Below are 20,642 nucleotides of genomic sequence, written 5' to 3' on the forward strand. Positions count from 1 at the left end.
TCTTATGTTAATGGATTGAGGAAATATTTGCCACACTTTTTTTTTTAAACATTCTCATGATTATAATTGCAAACTAATCCAAATCTTGTTATAGGTTCCGTTGCAAAGGACCTCTTTACAAAATCCAAGCTTCCCATCCGGGAGCTCTCTCATATATGGTAAGTTTGATGTTTTGTTTTCCTTTTCTGCCTGATGCATTGGTAAGGAATACAACAAAATGTCATGGTGCAAAGATACCCAAATCAGTGCTTTTTGTTATGGTGGGCTGAATCTGACAAATTTCTAACCTCACTCCTCCATCATGAAACTTGAGTCCTTTTAACAGAAAGAAATTGTGGCCCAGAATTTGCTGGGAAAATAACAACAAATGACAGTGTTTGCAGTAATTAATCTACTTAAAGAATTCAGGCACAAAGCCTGAGCTCTGCTAGTGATATGACATTGCCAGTTGTGAATTGCCATACATGCTCCATATATGGGAGCTCACTGGGAGCCTTTCAGTAACTTCAAGAAATTACTGCATCTGTACCATAAATATGAACAAATGTCGCTGAGGGCTGATGTTTCATGTTGTAAGCACACTCTGCTAATGATGACGTTTATAGTACTGATGTGAAACTGCATTTGGATGCTGTGGAGCCTAACTACGTAGTTAGTAGATTGTTACTAGAAGATTTTTTTAAAAATTATTAAACGTCCAAACTTTTCAATGTTTTCATTCTGTATCTTGATCACCCTCCTGCTTAATGCAATCTTTCTTTCACTCACTGTACTTCACTTTCAATGTTCAGTTTGATTCTAATTCACCCTATTTCCTTCTCAGTCAAATGCTTCATGTCTTTTTCAGTCCTTATGTTAAGGAGATAGACTGCTAGTCTTGCCATTCACCAGGATCCCACAGAGAGTACTTTTTTTAAATCCCTACTATTAAGGAAGGACATCAGTTCATTCCGTATCTGCAGCAAACTAGCCTCCAAGTGCCTCATTCAAAAGATTAATCACAATATGCAAGAAGCTTTGTCAAAACGTATTCTGATACACTGCATTCCACCAGTTCTGTACAGCAGCTTTGATTTTGATTTATCCGTAATGAAATCAAAGCACAATAAAAATATGGTGATTTCATTTTTTGCTCTCCTGATATGACCACAAAGCAACTAATTTCATGGAAGTCAATCTAGAGTTGAGATCCAATCTGAGACATTTGTTGGTCTGATTTGTCAGTGCGACCCATCAGTCTGCAGAGTCAGAGTGGATGAACAACTCGTACATAATTTGAATATTGTATTTATACTTGTGTTGATGCTGCCAGCAAGGTAAAAGAAAATCATTGGAACGATATTATTCGGATGGTCAGCATGGTACAAGTTCCTCATTGTGCCAATCTACCTGTGGTCTTAGCTTTGTTTCAGGCTGTTGTTGCATTTGGACCTCCTAAACGATCTGAGTAAAAACCAAGAGTAACTTCAATAGTGGCAAATGTATTGTGGGGTAACCTTCTGCCTAGAAGCTGCAGGTCATAGTGTCATAGGGATGTACAGCATAGAAATAAACCCTTTAGTTCAACTCGTCTCTGCCAACCAGATATCCTAACTTAATCTTGACCCATTTGCCAGCACTTGGCCTACATCCCTCTAACCCTTCCTATTCCTATTCCCAACCAAATGCCTTTTAAATGTTGCAATTGTACCAGCCTCCGCCACTTCTTCTGGCAGCTCATTCCATACACGCACCACCCAATGCATGAAAACATTCCCCCTTAGGTCCCTTTTTATATCTTTCCCCTCTCACCCTAAACCTATGCCCCCTAGTTTTGGACTCCCCCCACTGCAGTGAAAAGGCCTTGTCTATTTACCCTATGCTGTTCACGATTTTATAAATCTCCATAAGGTCACCCTTCAGCCTCCGACACTGCAGGGAAAACAGCCCCAGCCTATTCCGGCTCTTCCGGGCTTCTGCACAATCAGGAAAATGTGCATTGCACAAAGCCTGAGCTCTGCTAGTGATATGACATTGCAGATTAGTTTTGGAAAACTGATTCTGATTATGCCCAGGTTCACTCTGAAACCCTCCAGACCTATTTTTGGGAATATTATTGGTGTGACTCAAGCTTTGGTAATTTCTGTCTTCAAAGTCTCTTTTAGTTTTTAAATTTGTGTCTGAGAGATTTGGTCGAAATTTTTCCACATGCTGTTTCTCTTTCACTGTACAGTCACCATCCCCCCCTTACCTCACAGAAATTGGACTGTACATCTTAGTTTGTTTGTAATGTTGCTAGAGTTTGCCCACGTTTGTGTTCATCTTCTCTATCAGCTATCATTGTGTTGCCCAATTGATTGAATATTTCCATCTGCTGGTCATCAATCTTGATGCAGAGAAGTAGCAACAGCGACGATTATATTTTATCTCCTGTCATTGCTCAGTTGCAAGGTTTTATGGATAATGGTGGCAACTTCAGTTTGTTGATTTCCTTGATGGCTGATGCAGTGCCTACTAATGGGCATCTAATTCCACCTATTATTTTTTCAATGATCAATGCTATCTATAATCAATCACGACATCAAATAAGCTTCCTGAAGAGCTCAATGACCCTGATTCATATTAAAGACACCATTGTCGCAATAGTCCTGTGGTCCAGTAAGTCATTAGAGAGGGGGGGTATATGACTGGCAGTGGTTTAACTGAGTCACCATGCCACCGGTAAGGGGAGAGTTTGGGAAGTAAGAGTCCTTCATGGTAAGCTCAGCCAATGCAGAAATTAAGCCAATCCTATTGCCATCAGAAACCAGCCAACTGAGCCAACCGACTCCCTTGTATAATTAGTTTGAGATAGCTTCAGGTATATGCCTGTCTGCTATTAAACAGCAGCATTGTCCACGATGTAAAATCTATAATGCCCTGAAGCTGAAGATTCCTATCATTTTTAAACTAAGCGATCCGTGTTTTGATGGTGTCGAGCAAGCTTTGTGACCAAGCAATGAGCTATTTGATAAATGCGGAATTTTGTTACCTTCTGTTCTGTGCCCAAGGTTTCCTCCAGTCATAAAAGCAAATCCTATGGATGAATAGCTGTGTAAATTCAGTGTGTAAGGAAAGAAATAACTTCTGTTTCTGTAGAAACATTTGCATTCCCAACAAGTCTCAAAGTTCTTTACTAATGATATTTTTAAAGTCTGGTCAGTGTTGTAATGTATAAAATGCATTTGTCAATTTGCACTCTACAATGGTTGTCATGGCCAGGTAATCTACAGCATAGAGTCATAGAGATGTACAGCATGGAAATAGACCCTTCAGTCCAACCTGTCGATGCCGACCAGATATTCCAACCCAATCTAGCCCCACTTGCCAGCACCTGGCCCACATTCCTCCAAACCCTTCCTATTCATATACCCATCCAGATGCCTTTTAAATGTTGCAATTGTACCAGGCTCCACCACTTCCTCTGGCAGCTCATTCCATACACGCACCACCCTATGCATGAAAACATTCCCCCTTGGGTCTCTTTTATATCTTTCCCCTCTCACCCTAAACCTATGCCCTCAAGATCTGGACTCCCCGACCCCAGGGAAAATACTTTGTCTATTTATCCTATCCATGCTCCTCATAATTTTGTAAACCTCTATAAGGTCACCCCATAGCCTCCGACGCTCCAGGGAAAACAGCCCCAGCCTGTTCAAGCTTCTCCCTATAGCTCAAGTCCTCCAACCCTGGCAACATACTTGTAAGTCTTTTCTGAATCTTTTCAAGTTTCACAACATCTGTCCGATAGGAAGGAGACCAGAATTGCACGCAATATCCCAACAGTGGCCTAACCACTGTCCTGTACAGCCGCAATGTGACCTCCCAACTCCTATACTCAATACTCTGACCAATAAAGGAAAGCATACCAAACACCTCCTTCACTATCCTATCTACCTGTGACTCCACTTTCAAGGAGCTATGAACCTGCACTCCAAGGTCTCTTTGTTCAGCAACACTCCCTAGGACCTTACCATTAAGTGTACAAGTCCTTCTAAGATTTGCTTTCCCAAAATGCAGCACCTCGCATTTATCTGAATTAAACTCCATGTACCACTTCTCAGTACATTGGCACATCTGGTCCAGATCCTGTTGTAATCTGAGGTAACCTTCTTCGCTGTCCACTACACCTCCAATTTTGGTGTCACCTGCAAACTTACTAACTGTACCTCTTATGCTCGCATCCAATGGCTATACCTACAGCCATACTAGTCTGAAAACGCCCGATCTCACCTGATCTCGGAAGCTAAGCAGACTCAGGTCTGGTTAGTACTTGGATGGGAGACCGCCTGGGATTACCAGGTGTAGTAGGCTTTGGGGGTGGCACGGTGGCTCAGTGGTTAGCATTGCAGCCTCATAGCACCAGGGTCCCAGGTTCAATTCCAGTCTTGGGTGACTGTGTGGAGTGTGCACATTCTCCCCGTGTCTGTGTGGGTTTCCTCTGGGTGCACCCACAGTCCAAAGATGTGCAGGTCAGGTGAACTGGCCATGCTAAGTTGTCCATAGTGTTAGTCAGAGGGAAATGGGTCTGAGTGGGTTACTCTTCGGAGGGTCGGTGGGCCGAAGGGCCTGTTTCCACACTGTAGGTAATCTAATCTAATCTAATCTAATCTAATCTAATCATTTATATAAACGATGAAAAGTAGACGACCTAGCACCGATCCATGTGGCACTCCACTGGTCACAGGCCTCCAGTCTGAAAAACAAACCTCCACCATCACCACCCTCTGTCTGCTTCCTTTGAGCCAGTTCTGTATCCAAATGGCTAGTTCTCCCTGTATTCCGTGAGATCTAACCTTGCTAACCAGTCTCCTGTGGGGAACCTTGTCGAATGCCTTACTGAAGTCCATATAGGTCACATCTACTTCTCTTTGTTATTTCTTCAAAAAGCTCAATCAAGTTTGTGAGACATGATTTCCCACGCACAAAGCCATGTTGACTATCCCTAATCAGTTCTTGCCTTTCAAAATACATGTAAATCCTGTCCCTCAGGATTTCCTCCAACATCTTGCCCACCACCGACCTCAAGCTCACTGGTCTATAGTTCCCTGGCTTGTCCTTACCACCCTTCTTAAACACCAAGTGGCACCAAGTTGGCCAACCTCCAGTATTCTGGCACCTCACCTGTGACTATCGATGATACAAATATCTCAGCAAGAGGCCCAGCAATCACTTCTCTAGCTTCCCACAGAGTTCTTGGGTCCACCTGATCAGGTCCTGGGGATTTATCCACCTTTATGCGTTTCAAGACATCCAGCACTTCCTCCTCTGTAATATGGACATTTATCAAGGTGTTGGGAATCTATGGGGCACTCCATTGATCGGTTTAATTACTACTGTGCAATTTTGTTACCTTGACCGAATAAGACAGACAGGATGTCTGTTTCACACTTCACACAAAAGGTGTCGCATCTGACAGCACAGCACTTCACCAGTACTGCACTGCAATGTTAGCTTAGATATTCTGCTTACATAGCTGGAATGGGACTCTCTCACACAATTGTCTGAGTCTCTGGTGGCAGTGTTACCTAATACAACACATTTTTATAGCTTGTTGCAGTTTCAGAACAAAGTGCTTTTATCACTAATTGATTATAACAATCAGTGTTAATATCTCGGAGGGTACAGTATGCTTGATTGACGTCACTGCCATGAGAATCATTGGCAATCCATTCCTCCATCTCACCACCACATGCAATCTCCCCATACTTCACTCTTCCACGCTCATGCCTGTATCCACCCAATGCTCCCATATACTCTTCATGCTAAACCATGTCTCCACCTCATCACCCTCATTATACCTACCGTGACAGCTCACCTAATATACACCACAGGCAGAGTCTTAGACCCACACGGAGGTGAAGTAAAGTAAAATTCTATTAAATTAAGTTCTAGGTTTGTGTTGCAAACTTCACTGTATTTTTTAAAAATCATTTAAAAATACATTACTTTAACTACATAATAAAATGTATGAAGCTTTCAAATGTACAACCTGTTTTTAACAACAAACATTGGAATTCATTCGTAATCCCACTTCAAAGAGTCTATAACCATTTGAAGATGCTAATCGAACTATAAAATGGCTGGCATCCTGCTGTGATCATGAATGGTTGTGAAATAGGCCATGCAGCAACAATCCTGAAATAGATGCTTTCGGGCTTAAGTCAACAGACAAATGTAATAGCACATCATGGTTTGTTTTTAAGCACGCCAAACAGTTTCTTTTTCCAAATATTTAAAAGAAGGGAGTTTTAAAACCTTGGCTGTTATCTTGGGCAGTTACTTTTGACAGTTCCTCTCAACCATCCTGGCAGATTTTTTTATTTTTTTTTAAAGGTTTGCTGATTGTTCCAATTAGCTTGATAGTTGATGTATTTGAGCACTTTTTGCACACCCAACGTCTGCTTCTAACCTTTCCAAAGAGCATCTAGCCTCTCCAAGGCAATGCCCTAACTATGCAAACAAATGCACAAGGACCAGACTTGCTTTTACCAGGTGCACTCTACACATGTTGGGCTTCACACTCCCTGGAAACCAAAATCTATCAGGAGCACAGGCAGCTGATTTAAATGGCCACCTGCTTTTGGGTACTGCATGTGTGTGAATCCTGATACAATACCATAATGCCCCTCTGAAAATAGCAACTGCAGTGCTTTGTTTTGGAGCTTGCTGTTTCTCAATTTTCACCAAAATAGAAGAGTTCTCCATCATTGTGAAATCCCAGAACCAATTTAATAAGTTGTTTTAAAGTCAGATCACTTAAAAGCAAAAACAAAGAAAACAGAATATAGAATAAAATATCTAAAATAAGATTAGATATGAAATATCATCTGTTCTCCTAGTCATTTTACATAGTTTCTACAAGTTTTCTTGCATTTGAGTTATATTTACTCTTTTGAATAGAGCGTGATTTTGAAAATTGAGTTTGTCTTGAACATTTCCGATTATGAGTTACAACAATTATCAGGAAGGTCTATGAGGCTTGACAGTAAAATTGAAGTGATTTTGAGATTTAAAAACCCTAGAGCAGCCCAGATGCAAAATTGACCAAGAGATAGAGAAATGTGTTTCATTAAATTGTTATTTACCAGGCAAGAAACAAGTGCAGAAATAGCAAAACCCAAGGATCAGTTTCAGCTGTTTCAATGTAACAAATGACTACACGTGGAATGCATCACCTATGATGATGGATCCAGATTTACTAGTAGCTTTTCAAAGGAAATTGTAAGAATATTTGCAGATGATTTTTAAAAAGCAGGGATTTGCAGGAAAGGGAGTGGAGTGAGACTAACCTGAAAGCACAGATTGATGGGTGAATGGCCTCCTGTACTAGCCCAAAATACTGTGACAAACATATTGGATCACAGTAGAACTGAAATAAAAGAACATTGAGGGAACTTTTTATTTTAATTTTTTCTTCAAATGTAATAAAATCTGGAACAGATTTTGCTGTAATGATAGTAGTATGCTGGAATAATTGCAATGGTTCTGTATTGAACCTTGTAGGATTGAAAGCTGTCTTTTCTTTGGTATAGAAATAAAGGTTTCCTTGTTTACCTTATTCTTCTAGATACCATCCATTTTCTGTTGGAGATGAGCCAATGTCCATTGTATTCCTGTTTAATCTGGGAGACTATCCTACTTGGCTGACTCTTAAATCTTAATTCATACATATTCTTGTTCAACATCTCCCCATGATTTCTGACTATGAGTGAATTAGAGTTTCAGGGGAGAAATGTTTCAGATTTCCTTTTATCTGGAACGGGTCCTGTGAAATCATTGTGTTGCACATTATGTTCCATAAAAAAACCATATTGAATTTTAAGGAACAAAATTTGAGAGAATTGAGAGGAAAATACATTTTTGTTTGAGTTTAATGTTGAAATCCTACTCGTGTCCTCTGAGGATTTGTATGTTGCTGATACGAGTGAAGACTTTGGATGTTAACAGCCCTTATCCCTGTAGGGAGCTCTCTGATGTGGATTGTGATGGAGCGTTGACACTGTTCGAGTTCTGTGCTGCCTTTCACCTTGTCGTAGCTAGGAAGAATGGTTATTCCTTGCCAGCCATGCTCCCAGAGACACTGATGCCTGAATATCTACAGAGGAGTGAAGGTAAGCAGAATCTCAGCGATGATCCCATGCTCCCAGAACGGTGTTACACTTGAAGGATATTTCTAGGGCTCCAACACTACAGCCCTGATGTTTCAACTAGCTTGTTCCAAATTGGGCCCTTCTTAATAATGTAAGAGAATGGAATAAATTACAACTTTTAAAATGAGTCCAAAATTGAACACATGGGCCTAGCACTGGGCTGTGCGCACCCAATTTCCTCCTTCCTTGAAAGAATTGACTTGTTGTTGGCATACAAATCTGTTGATACAGTCAGTCTTGTTATTTTTTGAAGGCAGTATCATTTGTGAGGCTTGATAGTGGGAACTGTTGGGTGACAGAGTTATAATGGGATGAACTTTACCACAGTATCTGCTAATTCTAAGCAATAAAATGGAGTGGTGATTGTTTCAAGTGAAATTTTGTATTTTCCACATTCATAATACAATGGGGAAGGTCAATATATTTCATAACTTTTGTGATCCAAGAAAACCCATTCAAACCATTTGCAGGAGCCTTCTTGTCATGTAAAATTAGTTGCCAAAACTCTGAACCTCACTATGGAGACAACAGGGAGGGCTTTGTGTAATAATCATTTATTCCCATTAGAGTTCCTGGAGCTGTGAGGCAGTAGCAAGGGGGAACTGTGGCCTTTTAGTGCTTCCAGATGGGAAAGAAAGCCAGGATTCGCACTCTTGAGTTCTGCCCTTCACTGGGTTCAGTATGTGCATTTTGGGTGGCTGGGATGTTCATGCCATACCAATCGGCACTTAGAAATATAGTCGCTTTGCTGAGTTCCTTGACAACTATTGAACGATTGCACAATCTTGGTCCTTGAGGAAAACTGAGGGAAGTGCAGCAATTGTTTTCCACCTTAACAAATACCCCTTTCCCTCCTGACAAATACTCACCCTCACGCTTATGCACACACTCTCTGTAACCCACAAATTATAAACTCACTCCATGCAAATCTGTTTTCTTAAAAGAGCATATTAAACATCAATTATGATTTTCTTTTTTCTCTACCTTTATTTCTCCTTTTTTTTTTCCTTCTTTCTGCATTTCTGTGTTTTTGTTTTCACTTGTCCCCTCACAATTCCCATTTCAATATTTTTTCCTCTGTTTCCATCCCTCTTTTTTATATTTCATTCATGGTCTGTCACCCATCAGTTCCCAGTATCAAGTACAAATTATATTGCCTTGAAGAAATAACAAGACTGACTGTTTCGACAGATTTGTATGCAAGTACTAAATCAATTCATTCAAGGAAGGAGAAAATTGGATGCACACAGCCCAGTGCACATAAAGGCACAGTCTAAAAATCCTGTTAGTTTCTCATTAACTGATCTTGCCGGTTGTGGTGTTATCTCGCCAGCCTAAAGTAGCTGGACATAAAGAAAAATCTTGCTAGGTGTGAGCTCATAATTACACTCTGACTCTTAGAGAAAGGGAGCTGGAAATATAAAGAGAGTAAGAGTCTCTATTTAACAGAAATGTAGCAAATGGGAGCAGGTCTGGGCCTTTAACCCTTTCCACCTGCTTCATCTTTGGATGCAATCATGGCTGATCATCGAACTCTGCACCCTGTTCCTGCTTTCACCCCATAGCCTTTGATTCCATCACATGTAAGAACTATATCTAACTCCTTGAAAACATTTTGACCTCAGTCACATTCTGTAACAGTGGAGTTCACAGGCACACTCCTCTCTGGGTGATGAAACTTCTCCTCACCTCAGTCTGAAGTGGTCTGTCTTGTATCCTTACACAGTGATTCCTGGTTGCGGAGACCCCAGTGATCAGGAACATCCTTCCTGTGTTTACCTTGACTCGCCGTGTTAGAATTTTGATTCTATAAGAACCCCATAACGCTCCCATTCTTTTAAACTCCAGTGAATGTAGTCCCAACTGATCCAGACTTCTTTCAGATATCAGTCCTACCATCCCTGCAATCAGAGAGGTAAATCTTTTGTCGCACTCACTCCATAGCCAGAGCACTTTCTTCAGGTATGAAGACTAAAACTGCACACAACACTCCAGGTGTGGTCTCCACTAAGGCCCTGTACAGTTGCAGCAAGATATCCCTGCTCCGGTATTCCAATCCACTTACTATGCAGGCCAATGTACCATTTGCCTTCATCACCACCTTGCATGCTTTCAACAACTCATGTACATGGACACCCAGATCTCATTGCACATCCCCTTTTCCCAATCTATTGCCATTCAATTAATTTAAAAGGGAAAGTGGAGTTGGCATGAGAGTCATCCTCTAGGATGTTTCCTCTTGTGAGGAAGGCTACAATTAGAAGACACTATTTAAAAATCCCTTTTATGATAATGATGATTTTTTTTTCTGTCAGAGGGTCATTAGTATGTGAAATTCCTTTCTCCAGAAAGCAGTGGAATGGGATAATTGAATTTACTCAAGGCAGAGCTCGATTTTCTTTTTATTGACGAGGGAGTCCAGCAATAAAGAAAATTGGAGTTGAGGCCACAACATATACATTTTTCTGTAATCTGTAAATGCTGGCCAGCTGACAATGCCCGTGTCCCATGATAAATAAAAAAAATCCAAGGTTCCAAATGCGATGCAAGCTATTTCATGAGGTAAAAAGAACAACTGAAATGTTTGTTTGACACAGTTAATCTTTTTAAACCATTAATGTTAGGAAACAGGACATATTTTACACCTTCTCATGCTTTGAATGAGAGTTGGCCTGATGCCTAACGCCAGGAAATCAATATGCCACCCCAGCAATTTTTTCAAAACAAATGTGATCACATTGGCCTGAAGTTGTACTGTGTAAGGTGGGAGAGGCAACTTTTGTAGAATTCAGACAGCAGACTGATTGCAATCTCACTTCAACCTTCTACTTCAACATCAGTGAGTAATTTAAAATTAGTTTCTATAAATGGGGAACTGCAAAAACACCTATAATTTTTATTGTGTCTTCTGAAACTTGATTTTGCAACTTGGTGACCAGAAGTACATTTTTAATCACTTGAGTGTGCAGCCATGATGCCGTAACCTAACTTACAAAAACAAGATTTCTGTTGCAGCGTTTCCACAGTTGACGCATGAAGTTGTACTATTGGGTTCCACTGGTAACTCGGCTGTTGAGTCTCTAGCAGGGCAACAGCAATGGATGAACTGGAATCACAGTGAGGTGAGACAGGAGCAATGATTAACATGTCATGTCAGTCAATTCATAGACAGTTGTCATTGTAATAATATGAAAATATTCTCAATAACATTGGTAGGAGAAGAAAGTGTGCAAATTTGCTTTAGTTGTTTGAATTCTAAATCTTAATTATCATGCTGGACACCTAACTGGTCATTGTCGTACCCAACTAACAGTCACCACTCTTTTCTAACCCTTTAGAAATGTGCTGTACAAGAATGATGAGTCAAGGGGAATCTGGATGGGATTTAGTTTATTGGGATGTTTTTAAAAGTTCCTGCAGTTTACCAGTGTCCTGAATGATCTGCCCATTATCTTGTGATTATGGCTCTGTGTTTTAGGCTTCATGATCACTGCAGACAATCTCTAGCATCTACATTGTCAAACCCCTTCAGAACCTTGTATGTTTCAGTGGAACCACGTCTTATTCACTTGAACTCCAGAGAATATTTTCCCCATTCACTAGGACTGCACATCACAGGACAATCTTCTCACTCCAACAACTGTTTTGGTGAACCTTTGAAGAACCACCTTCAATGAGCATATATCCTTCTTTAAATATGAAGACTAAAGTTACACACAGTATTCCAGATATAGTCTCGCCAAAGTCCTGCATAATTGTAGCAAGTCGTCTTTATTCTTGTCGTCCAGTCATCCTGTAATAAAGACCAACATGCTTTATGCGTTTCTAATTGCTCATTTGTACCTACATGTTGATTTTCTGTGTTCCTTGTACGAGGACAAGCAAATGTCTCTGAACATTGATCTTCAGGTTTTTCCCTTTTATTTTAAAAAAAACAAGTCCTGCTTATGCATAGGACCAAAGTGATTAACCTTATATTCTACATGCCACCTTACTGCACACTTGCTTAACCTGTTTATATTCCTGGAAGGAAAATGTCTCCTTCCTTTCATCTCATCAGGGCTGTTTGACTGGATTAAACTGAGCTATATGTGGCCTTTAACCTGAAATTTCATGGAAATAGTGGTTTAAATCATCTGTAATTGTTGCCCCTGCTTTTGAAGTTGCCTTTTTAATCTTAAAACCATGCATGGAGTCAGCTTATGCTTCAATAGAGGACTCGGGAATTGAAATAAGTGGGTCTACATTATGAGAGTGTACGAAGGAATGTAAAAAGAAAAGAACGCTCGAGCAACAGACAGTGTTTTGCTTCATTTTACTTGAATTCCAACTAACTTCATAGCAACTAACTTTGCTTTGAATCAACTGGAGTCCATTTTTTAAAAAAAATGTAATTGACAATAACGTGAAATCTTTCTCTAGACCAAATGCTCCTATTTACCTGCAGTGTCTTCATTAACATTATAGTCAGAATCTGTAATGAACCAACTTCTGCGTAATTAGCTTTTTCCCAAAAGACTTGCAGAACAAGACTGCAAGCTACTAGTAGTGAACAATAGCCAGGACTGTTGTGCGCAGTGAAATAGCGATTCAAAGTGAAACCAATTTCCAAACAAACCTTGTTGCTGCCAATTTATGGAATATTTATTCTGATCAAAAATAATTGAAGTGACAGTGCTTAACTTATTTTTTTTAAAAAACAAATTAGTTGACACACTAAGGAATAAACATTTATTGCCTACTGTGGTGTATCAGTTTCAGGATTTGGATTGATTACATATTTTGCATTTCTAATAAATATGTGGTGCAGCAATATTTTATATTCCCAGCAGGTGTATTCAGAACATGTATGTTCCGTTCTTTATTTATAATAAAACATCTAGAATTAAGCTGAACGTTTCTCTGAAGACAAATATTTCCGCCTGTAGAAATCGTCCTTCCATTCAGCCAAATTCATAGCTGCATTCTGAGTTGTCATATGATGGTTTGTGGCACATTGATAATTATTTCCTGGCCTGGGTATCTCTGCTACAGACGCTAAACAGAACGAGAGGGGAAAGTTCAGGATTCTCAGGCCTCTGGGTTTCTCTGGGCCTCCCAGCCAGCTGGGCTTTTCATTTCTGCTCACCTCTTCAAATGGCCTTCCAGATGGTCAGCCTCCAGAAATCTCAACATCAGACTGTCTTCCAACTGTCAGTATCACTGTTTGCCATCTTCATATTTTTGGGTGTTCTTCTGTCAGAAGTATAAACACTCAAGGAGGTGTGAACCAATGGCCAAGTCACCATCTTTGGTGTAGAAGTAGAAATAGAACTAGAACAATACAGCACAGAACAAGCCCTTCGGCGTGCGATGTTGTGCCGAACATTTGTCCTAGCTTAAGTACCTATCCAATTGCCGCTTAAAGGTCACCAATGATTCTGACTTTGCCATTCCCACAGGCAGTGCATTCCATGTTCCCACCACTCTCTGGGTAAAGAACCTACCCCTGACATCCCCCCATACCTTCCACCCTTCACCTTAAATTTATGTCCCCTTGTAACACTCTGTTGTACCCGGGGAAAAAAGTCTCTGACTGTCTACTCTATCTATTCCCCTTATCATCTTATAAACTCTATCAAGTCACCCCTCATCCTTCGCCGTTCCAATGAGAAAAGGCCTAGCACTCTCAACCTATCCTCGTACGACCTATTCTCCATTCCAGGCAACATCCTGGTAAATCTCCTCTGCACCCTCTCCAAAGCTTCCACATCTTTCCTAAAGTGAGGCGACCAGAACTGCACACAGTACTCCAAATGTGGCCTAACCAAGGTCCTGTACAGCTGCAACATCACCTCACGACTCTTGAATTCAATCCCTCTGCTAATGAACGCTAATACACCATAGGCCTTCTCACAAGCTCTATCCACCTATCAAAGAGCTATGAACATAGACCCCAAGATCCCTCGCTCCTCCACCTTACTACGAACCCTACCATTACCGCATTCTTATTTGTCCTTCCAAAATGGACAACCTCACACTTGACTGTGTTGAACTCCATCTGCCACTCCTCAGCCCAGCTCTGCATCATATCTAAGTCCCTTTGCAGCCGACAACAACCCTCCTCACTATCCACAACTCCACCAATCTTCGTATCGTCTGCAAATTTACTGACCCACCCTTCAACTCCCTCTTCCAAGTCATTAATAAAAATTACAAACAGCAGAGGACCCAGAACTGATCCCTGCGGAACTCCACTTGTTACTGGGCTCCAGGCTGAATATTTACCATCTATCACCACTCTCTGACTGCGACCGGTTAGCCAGTTCTCTATCCAACTGGCCAAATTTCCCACTATCCCATGCCTCCTGACTTTCCGCATAAGCCTACCATGGGGAACCTTATCAAATGCCTTACTAAAATCCATGTACACTACATCCACTGCTCTTCCCTCATCCACATGCTTGGTCACCTCCTCCAAAGAATTCAATAAGACTTGTAAGGCAAGACCTACTCCTCACAAATCCGTGCTGGCTTTCCCTAATCAAGCAGTGTCTTTCCAGATACTCATAAATCCTATCCCTCAGTACCCTTTCCATTACATTGCCTACCACCGAAGTAAGACTAACTGGCCTGTAATTCCCGGGGTTATCCCTATTCCCTTTTTTTGAACAGGGGCACAACATTCGCCACTCTCCAGTCCCCTGGTACCACCCCTGTTGACAGTGAAGACGAAAAGATCATTGCCAACGGCTCTGCAATTTCCTCTCTTGCTTCCCACATAATCCTAGGATATATTCCGTCAGGCCTGGGGGACTTGTCTATCTTCAAGTTTTTCAAAATGCCCAACACATCTTCCTTCCTAACAAGTATCTCCTCTAGCTTACCAGTCCGTTTCATACTCTCCTCTTCAACAATACAGTCCCTCTCATTTGTAAATACTGAAGAAAAGTACTCATTCAAGACCTCTCCTATCTCTTCCGACTAAATACACAGTCTCCCACTACTGTCCTTGATCGGACCTACCCTCGTTCTCGTCATTCTCAGGTTTCTCACATACGCATAAAAGGCCTTGGGGTTATCCTTAATCCTACCTGCCAAAGATTTTTCATGCCCTCTCTTAGCTCTCCTAATCCCTTTCTTCAGCTCCCTCCTGGATATCCTGTATCCCACCAACGCTCTGTCTGAACCTTGTTTCCTCAACCTTATGTAAGCCTTCTTCTTCCTCTTCACTAGACATTCAGCCTCCCTCGTCAACCAAGGTTCCCTCACACGACCATCTCTTTCCTGCCTGACAGATACATACATATCAAGGACACGTCGTATCTGTTCCTTGAAAAAGTTCCACATTTCAATGACATTCTTCCCTGAAAGCCTATGCTCCCAACTTATGCTCCTCAGATCCTGTCTTGCAGCATCGTATTTACCCTTCCTCCAATTGTAAAACCTACCTTGTTGCACGCACCTATCTCTCTCCATAACCAAGGTGAAAGTCACAGAATTGTGGTCACCATCACCAAAATGCTCACCCACTAACAAGCCCATCACTTGTCCTGGTTCGTTACCGAGTACCAAATCCAATATGGCCTCCCCTCTGGTCGGATAATCTACATACTGAGTTGGAAACGCTTCCTGGACACACTGCACAAACACCGCCCCGTCCAATCTACTTGATCTAAAGAGCTTCCAATCAATATTTGGGAAGTTGAACTCGCCCATGACTACTACCCTGTGGCTTCTGCACCTTTCCAAAATCTGTTTCCCAATCTGTTTCTCCACATCTCTGCTGCTATTGGGGGGCCTATAGTAAACACCCAACAAGGTGACTGCTCCTTTCCTATTTCTGACTTCAGCCCATACGACCTCCAAAGGCAGATCCCCCTCGAACTGCCTTTCTGCAGCCATTATACCATTTCTAATTAGCAATGCCACATCCCTCCTTTTTTATCACTCTCCCTAATCTTACTGAAACATCTGTAACCAGGAACCTCCAACAACGATTCCTGTCCCTCTTCTATCCACGTTTCCGTGATGGCCACAACATCGTAGTTCCAAGTACCAATCCACGCCTTAATTTCACCCATCTTATTTCTGATACTCCTTGCGTTGAAATATACACACTTGAACCCATCTCTGTGTCCGCAAGTATTCCCTGTCAGTGCTACCTTCTCCACAGCCTCCCTACATTCTTGGACATCCTGAAAAACAGCTAGCCTACTTGCTGGACTACAAGTCCGGATCCCATCCCCCTGCCAAATTAGTTTAAACCCCCCCCGAAGAGTGCTAGCAAACCTACCCCCCCAGGATATTGGTGCCCTTCTGGTTCAGGTGCAACCCGTCCTGCTTGTACAGGTCCCACCTTCCCCAGAATGCAGTCAATTGTCCAAATACCTGAAGCCCTCCCTCCTACACCATCCTTGCAGCCACGTGTTCAACTGCACTCTCTCCCTATTCTTTGCCTCACTGTCACGTGGCACCGGCAACAACCCAGAGATGACGACTCTGTCCGTCCTAGCTTTTAGCTTCCAGCCTAACTCCCTGAGCTCCTGAATGACCTCCCCACCCCTCTTCCTACCTATGTCGTTGGTGCCAATGTGCAGCGCAACTTCTGGCTGCACACCCTCCTCCTTATGGATTCTAAAGACATGGTCCGAGACGTCTTGGACCCTGGCACCCGGGTGGCAACAAACCAACCGAGAGTCTCGCCCATGTCCACAGAACCACCTGTCTGTCCCTCTAACTATAGAGTCTCCTATAACTAGCGCTCTCCACCTCTCCCCCTTTCCCTTCTGAGCCTCAGAGCCAGACCTCGTGCCAGAGACCCGGTCACTGCAGCTTTCCCCTGCTAGGTCATCCCCCCCCCCAACAGTATCCAAGCGGTATACTTATTGTTGAGGGGAACGACCACAGGGGATCCCTGCACTGCCTGCTTCCTCCCCTTCCCACCTCCTAACTGTTACCCAGCTACCTCTGTTCTCTGGCGTAACTGTCCCTGTAGCTTCTATCTATCACCCTCTCAGCCTCTCGAATAATTCTCAGTTCACCCAATTCCAGCTCCAGTTCCCTAACGCGGTCTGTGAGGAGCTGGAGCTGGCTGCACTTCCTGCAGATGAAGTCGGCAGGAGTATCAGTGGTCACCCCTACCTCAAACATCCTTCAGGAGGAACATTCCACTGCCTGCGCTGCCATAACTCTACACTTAGTCTCCAAAACAAGAACACTAAGTAGCTTACCTTTTTTTTAGGTTAGAGGAGGAGAAGAGTGGGAGACACTACACGTGTAGTGTCTCGGGTTCCTTCTCTACTCAAATAACAATCACTTACCTTCCTGACTGGCTTTGCGCTCCGACTTCACTTCCGCCCAGTTCCCACCGCGCTCTGCTGCAAAAAGACTGTTGGCGTGTCGTGACAGATCGTGAGTGACAGATGTGTGAAGTTACCAAACAACCTCCAGCATCACGCTGTCAATACTGACAGATGGTGCTATCTTCCACTGGAAGTGATGGTCAGACCAAAATCTTTATATGTACCAGGGAGTTGATTCATTTGCTGTGGCAAGTGTTCTACGGTATAGATTGCTAATGTGGCATTGTTCATGTGGAGCAACTCTCTGATGAGGACTTGGGATGACTTTGTCAGTTGCGCTAAGGCTGAACAGTTTTCTGTCACTAATCATAAAGTTGGACACCCTCTGTGGAAAACCTTAAGACAAATGACAGCTGCAAAGATAAAAATGTGCCAAAATATCGGTGTCTTAACTGACCTTGTCCATCATGATGCTATGGAAAGAAGCGATCACATTGAATATCTTCATACGTACAGTTCTTTTTAAATCCAGTTCACGATGAACTTCCAGAAGTCTTCTCTAATCATATAAATAATAAAAGGAGTAGGGCCAATTAAAGGACCCAAAAGCGGATTCATGGTAGTAGGCAGGGGAATGATTGAGGCACTGAATTAGCAATCTGTATTGTTTTTTTCCGAGGAAGAAGATGCTTTCAAAGTTTTAGTGAAAGAAGAGCGAGTTGAGATACTGAATGAACTAAATATTAATAAAGAGAGAGCACTTAGTGTAGCAGTCATCAGGATTGAATCTAATGCAGGTGAAGATATTGAAGGAGGAATGGGTAGCACAATTCATAGTCATCCAAACCTCTTTAACACATGAATGTTTCTGGAGAACTGGAGAATTGCAAATTCTTGTTCAATTGAGAGTTTGGGGATGAACTTAGATAGAATGGTGAGTTTAACATCATTGGTGATTAAACTTTCAGAAATGATTATCTTGGATAATATTGACATCCACTTGGACAAATGTGGATGAGTTAATATTAGCCAGCATGGATTTCAACAGGGAAAGTTATTTTTGTTTGAGTTTTTTGATGAGCTGACAAAGGGTTGGTGAGGGTCATGTACGTGAACCAGCCAAGTGTTTGATAAAATGCCACACCATGGGCTTGTCAGCAAATTTGAAGCCCATGGAGAAAACGGACAATTGATACAAAGTTTTCTGTGTGGCAGGAAACAGTACAGTAGTGGTAAATGTTTTTGTTTTTTTTTTGCTTCCCATCTGGAGGAATGCACAGACAAATTGGGAAGCAAAATCCCAGCAGCCTCAGTAGTGAGACCATCCTGCATTATGGATTTTCCTGGATTTTTGGACATCCAGGTCAGGTGGTATCAAGGGTTGTTCAGATTTGCTGACTCAGTGTGGGAATTAGACTGACACACACATTCGAACAAAGCAACAAAACTGATAACTAACAAAAAACAAACTGAATTAATGTTTAGAGTTCCATGACCTGAAATCTTGATTCCTGCTCAGGCCCGAAACGTCGATTCTCCTGTTCCTTGGATGCTGCCTGACCTGCTGTGCTTTTCCAGCAACACATTTTCAGCTCCTGCTTTCTTACCACAGATGTCACCAGACCTGCTGAGTTTCTCCAGCAATTTCAGTTTTTGTTTCAGATTTCCAGATCCGCAGTCCTTTAGTTTTAAAACGGGATAACTGGGTTTCTCGCATCAGCAAGAACCAGCAGCTATCTACATTATCCTGGTATTTGAAAAATAAGTCAATATTTTGTTCAAGTGAATATTTGAGAATTGGAAATTTTCAATCCTAGTTTCTGAACAGAGATTTTGGATTCTTAGCCTCAAATCATTTGCACCATGGGGCAGAGTAAAAGTTCCTGCTGTTCTTGACATAGACATGGGTGTATAGGGCACAATGTCAAATTTGTGGATGGCACAGGATTCTGACACATCCTGAATGGGGAGGATAGCAATCGATATGAAGATGACCTTGACAGGCTGGTGGTATCATTTAGCATATGACAGATAAAATTTAATGCAGGGAGGTGTGAAGTGATAGATATTGGTCGGAAGAATGACAAAGGGCAATATAAATAAATTATACAATACTAAGGGGAAGTTCAGGAACAGGGGACCTGGGAGTATATGTAGCCAAGATATGAAAAGAGGCAGATCAGATTGAGAAAGTGATTAGCAAGGCACATTGAATCAAAAACTTTATAAACCAAGGAAAATAGTCCAAAAGCAAGGAGGCAATGATGAATTTATGAAGTCATGGATCAGCATCAACTATTGTGTCCAATTCTGAGCATGACATTTAAGGAAGGTTTTTGGGAGGCTGCAGAAAAGGTGGACAAGAATGGTTCGCAAAATGAGACATTCTCTTTACTCCGAAAAATTGGTGAAAGTAGATGCTTATGAAGAGATTTGATAGAAGTATTCAAAACCACACGGAGAAGAGCAGATAGAGAGGAATTGTAGAATTGAAAACTATCGGACATCGATTTAAAGTGATTAGCAAAACACGAGGCGATAGGAGGAATCTTTCTTTTTTAATGCGGTGATTGGCTAGGGTTGGGAATGGACTGTCTGAGAATGTGACCAAGGCAGAATCAGTTGTGGCTTTCAGGTAAGATTGGATAATTATCAGAAGATCAAAACTCTTTTATTTAAAAAAGGTGGGTGGGTGACATGAGCTGAGTTGAACTTTTGGCCAGGGTAGGCTGTGATAATCTGGTAATTTTTGGGTTGGGGTGATGTAACTAAAGGAAAGAGATCCCAAATGGGATGTGAAGGAGGAAAAGAAGCATTTTGCACCGGTAAGTTCTCTGCTTGGGAAATAACCTACAAAGAAAAGTACCCAAATAGTTCATTATCTGGATGTTGAGATTGCTCACAAATACCTTTCAGATATCCCGTGAATTAGAATAATTCAGAACAATGAGTGGGTGGCACAGTGGTTAGCACTGCTGCCTCACAGTGCCAGAGACCTGGGTTCAATTCCTGCCTCAGGCAACTGTCTGTGTGGAGTTTGCACGTTCTCCCCATGTCTGCATGGGTTTCCTCCGGGTGCTCTGGTTTCCTCCCACAGTCCAAAAATGTGCAGGTTAAGTGAATTGCCCATGCTAAATTGCCCGTGCTAAATTGCCCATAGTGTTAGGTGAAGGGGTAAATGTAGGTG

The 20,642-nt window shown here is 41.9% G+C and overlaps 1 protein-coding gene and 1 pseudogene across 6 annotated transcripts in view; both read left to right on the forward strand.

Moving 5' to 3' along the window:
- Positions 1 to 20,642, forward strand: part of reps2 (RALBP1 associated Eps domain containing 2) — a 213,418-nt gene that overhangs the window by 123,233 nt on the left and 69,543 nt on the right. For all 6 annotated transcript variants that reach the window (XR_015758764.1, XM_087992410.1, XM_087992409.1 and 3 more), the window contains 3 exons: positions 95 to 158; positions 7,984 to 8,132; positions 11,187 to 11,293. Coding sequence is in view for 5 of the 6 variants with exons in the window: in XM_087992410.1 (XP_087848536.1) it covers positions 95 to 158; positions 7,984 to 8,132; positions 11,187 to 11,293 (320 nt within the window). In the remaining variant the exon portion in view is untranslated. The remainder of the gene's footprint in view (positions 1 to 94; positions 159 to 7,983; positions 8,133 to 11,186; positions 11,294 to 20,642) is intronic.
- On the forward strand, positions 4,214 to 4,332 carry LOC122555611 (5S ribosomal RNA; annotated as a pseudogene).

This window comes from Chiloscyllium plagiosum, unplaced genomic scaffold (assembly GCF_037043375.1).
Source record: "Chiloscyllium plagiosum isolate Xiang-an unplaced genomic scaffold, Cpla_swu_hap1 HiC_scaffold_12, whole genome shotgun sequence".
NCBI lineage: Eukaryota > Metazoa > Chordata > Chondrichthyes > Orectolobiformes > Hemiscylliidae > Chiloscyllium > Chiloscyllium plagiosum.